Source organism: Adiantum capillus-veneris, chromosome 4, assembly GCF_014529385.1.
Source record: "Adiantum capillus-veneris isolate H3 chromosome 4, ASM1452938v2, whole genome shotgun sequence".
Classification (NCBI taxonomy): domain Eukaryota; kingdom Viridiplantae; phylum Streptophyta; class Polypodiopsida; order Polypodiales; family Pteridaceae; genus Adiantum; species Adiantum capillus-veneris.
In genome coordinates, this window is record NC_140934.1 from 33,975,457 (window position 1) to 33,979,326 (window position 3,870).

Here is a 3,870-nt window from a genome sequence, read left to right on the forward strand (position 1 = left end):
TAAAATGCAACTAATGTTGTGAAGAAAAACATCCAATATAACCATTTGAATCAAACAACTAAGTAAAGACCGAGAGGATTTCAACATCAAATATACATCTGATACAAATTCACACGGTTCCAAATATCACGACCAACTTAAGCACACACATTTCCGCACAGACTTGGCTAGCAAAGGAAATCCTTTATGCCAACCAGACAAAATGCATTCCAAGTTACTTGAAACGGATGAAGATGTGACTGCTTGTTAAACAAGCAACCTGAATTAGATTTGTGTTTCAGAGACAAAAATCCTTTTGGAATCCGGATGATGAAAATGGCTTGCAAAAACCGGAGTCAACCTTTATAAAAGTAAAACCCAAAAGTACTTTCAACTCAAACAGTACATCCCAACTCCAGACAAGAGATAATAGTTAACCAAATAATAACTTTAAGAAAAATGGACAAAAAAACAAAAGTCGTTTCAGAGTTTATCACAAGATTTTCGATGTGCACCAAACTTCAACTATAATCAAAACTGTAGAACACTTCACTGTTTGCCTTTGGCCCATAACAAAGGGGCATGTATACATTTCAAAACTATATTAACAAGTTACTCATTACATCAAGGAAATGACACAAGCTTATGTACTACGCCCTACTGCTCTAATTAGTCTGCGAAGCTTCCTCATCGTTTTCCTCCAAGATTTGTCAATTATCTTTCGCCGCAGCTCTTGCCTGCGAGAGCCATGTTTACAAGTTGAACCTTCTGTCTCAGCTAACGTCTCAGTAGCAAATGACTCAACACTGATTAACGTCTTCAACGTCAGCGCCGGCAAGAAACGCGCATGATGACCCTTTCGGAAAGCATTTGAGGCAGCATAGAAGGCCACTTCCCTTACGTCCTTTAGAGAGAGGAAAAAAGCATCCAACGCAGCCGTTACGCTGACCTCAATACCCTCACATCCCTCTTGGCTATTGCTGCTGCCTTCACTCATAGCCTCAAAATCTATATCTGCTGCTGGGGGCTTCCATGATAGGCAACGAACAGCCCCAGATGTCACAGGGTAATCAACTTGTCTAGGAGTTAGAAAGGCTGGAGCATTATAGGTTCTATCTTCGTAGAAAATGCTGCACATAAGATGCACATAATTGACAAATAATAATTATGACTTAAACCACTAAAAAGACTCAACTTTACAAACCCACCTGCCAATGTGGATACCAACTAATCTGCCAGTTCTTTTCAGAACTACAGGACCTCCTGAGGAACCAGCGTAGCATTCATATTTAGCAACAAGAAAGCTGTTCTTCCGAGAGGGTACTGCCTGCTCGACTTTCCCGTGTGAAATAACGGGTAGCTTTGAATTGCAATCTGATTCGCCAAGAGCAGGAAAGGAGATAAGCATAATTTCATCACCTGTCACAAATTCACACTGAAAAAAATCAAAAACTTTACATCAATTGAAAGTCAACCAAAATCTTAAAATTTTTCAAAACCAGAGAAAAATTTATACCAATTGCAAGAGGCTCATGCCCAATCTCCAAATATTTACAGGGAGGCAATGCTCCTAACATCATGTACACACTGATGTCGTAATGGGGATACGACACCAGATGTTGAACCTTTATGTCTGCTTGACCAATCTTTAAAGCTAGACTCTCTTCTAGAATATGCTCATCATTAGGAGAGAACACTGCATGAAAGTCTGTGACACCAATTCTCTCTCCTAAAAAAGTAAAGGTCCCGATATATTGGTCATTGTCGAAGAGCTTTGCAACATAAGAAGAATAATCTCCTTCCAAAGAGTCTCCTCCATCCAACATCTCCGAGATTTTCTGAGAAATAAAATCCTTCACTTCCCTAGACAAACCGTCATCTGTAAAACAAGTCACAAAAGTTAATAGTAAAGAATCATTACAAGTCTATCCATGCATACATATAGCACAAAAAGTTACAAGTCTATCCATACATACATATAGCATAAGAATAACCACCTGTAAGAGCAAGACGTTGAGAACTTGTAAGAGCATATATCACAAAAAATAACCAAGGAGCTGTGAGCTTCGTCAACTGTGGATTGTTTGTCTTGTTCAAGACACGTGAAAACGTGAGCTTTTCTCGGCAAAGAGAGAGGGACTGGAGAGAGAGAGTATTTTGCCAAAAAACCTCACACAGAAGTGAGGCAAAACCTACAAAGTAAGAACGGCTTGGCCAAACAGAAACAGACAGATGCTGCAAAGACAGAAGTGAGGCAAAACCTACGAAGTAAGAACGGCTTGGCCAAACAGAAACAGACAGATGCTGTAAAGACAGAAGTGAGGCAAACCTACAAAGTAAGAACGGCTTGGCCAAACAGAAACAGACAGATGCTGTAAAGACAGAAGTGAGGCAAACCTACAAAGTAAGAACGGCTTGGCCAAACAGAAACAGACAGATGGTGTAAAGACGGGCTCACCTTTCATGGTTGAATCCATAAGAACCGGGAGGGAAGGGGACCACTGATGAGAAGAGAGCAACACGTGCAGGTGTACGTGAAGGCTGAAGCTGTCGTGACCTCAGTGGCGTCCCTCGTCCTTGATTTGGGGAAGCTGTCGGGCCTCACCCGTCCTTGATGGTGAAGATGAATTACACGCTGGAAAGCACGGTAATGACTTCCCAATTTTGCATATAGGTTTATTAAATAGAATCTAAGGAGATGCCTTGTGTGGCTTTGAGGGGAAAAGTGGAGGTCGTTGTACGTGGAGGAGAGAGGGAGACACGAGAGTTAATGTGTGATATTGTCGGCGTCAGCACGAAGATGCATGAATATTGGGGATAGTTTGGGAATTTTTGAAATTTGAGGCACAACTTATAGGGGTATTTTGGTAATTTTCCCAAAATTTTATGCCTGTGAGATGCAGTAGGACAAGCCGAGGAGATAGAATTTTTTATTTTGGTGTGCAGGAGGGTCATGATGCATTATGTGGCCTTCCTCCCTCTACATGGTGCAACAATCCAGGTTGTTAAGTGAGGGTTGTGCCAGGCCGAGAGATGGCTAAAGCACTACACGCAATAAGCCATCAATAAGTTGCAACGATTTTAAAACATTTCTTTTAATAAGAATCAAGCAAGATTCTCGTGCGAGGTTTAGCCAAAGGAAATGGAAATGGAAGAAGGGGGGGAGGGGGTAGGTTTACAGGTGGCCCAAGTGTCACGAGAGGGAAGGCCGACATCATGCCACCATGGAGGTAGGGCAGCTACTCTCTTGTCGACCTCGCATGCAAAATAGAACATCACTTATCCCACCTCGGTGTCTCACTTGCTTGATAAGTGATGTCCATTGACAAGCATTGATGACAAGCCTGCGCACGTGGCACGACGAGGAGAGGGGTTGGGGGGAGCACAAGGTGGTATATTTTTTTACATTGAAGAAATCACGTGGGCATCAACAAAGCAGTTGTGGAGGAGTGGCTTAGGGCAATGAGTTTCAAATCGTAGTGTTTATGTGTGAGTTCAACTACACCTAATGTACTGCTTTAAATTGTATGTAGTGAGCGCCCTGAGCAAGGAATCTGTAGAAGATTTTGACTAATGGAATCAAATGGAGCGAGTAGGTGTGCCAAAGTGTCTTACTAAGGGGAATCAAGAAAGATGCATTGCTTTTGAAAGGAAAGTAAAAACAAAAGGAAGTGAAAGGAGGGGGGTGGTGGTGGAAATGTGACAGGGGTAGAGGCGGCACAACTGTCCGAAGGCAACGGCAGGGGTGTTGGAAAATTAGCACAGCCAAGCGGCAGCATCAAGGCAGACCCGCAATCCATATCTTGGAGAGGGAAAACGAAGGTGCATGACACGACAGGTGTTGTTTGAGGGGCTGACAAGCAGGTGAATGAGAGAGGGAGTGCATGGGCT

At 42.7% G+C, this 3,870-nt stretch overlaps 1 protein-coding gene across 1 annotated transcript; it reads right to left on the reverse strand.

Annotated features, from left to right (window-relative positions):
- Positions 1-480: 480 nt before the first annotated feature.
- Positions 481-2,607, reverse strand: LOC147458965 (uncharacterized). The gene is made up of 4 exons (XM_086509738.1): positions 2,438-2,607; positions 1,496-1,858; positions 1,188-1,398; positions 481-1,109 (listed from the first exon to the last, which is right to left on the reverse strand). Exons 1-4 carry the CDS (start codon positions 2,454-2,456, stop codon positions 623-625), a joined length of 1,080 nt encoding a protein of 359 aa, XP_086365864.1. The 5' UTR covers positions 2,457-2,607; the 3' UTR covers positions 481-622.
- Positions 2,608-3,870: the final 1,263 nt, after the last annotated feature.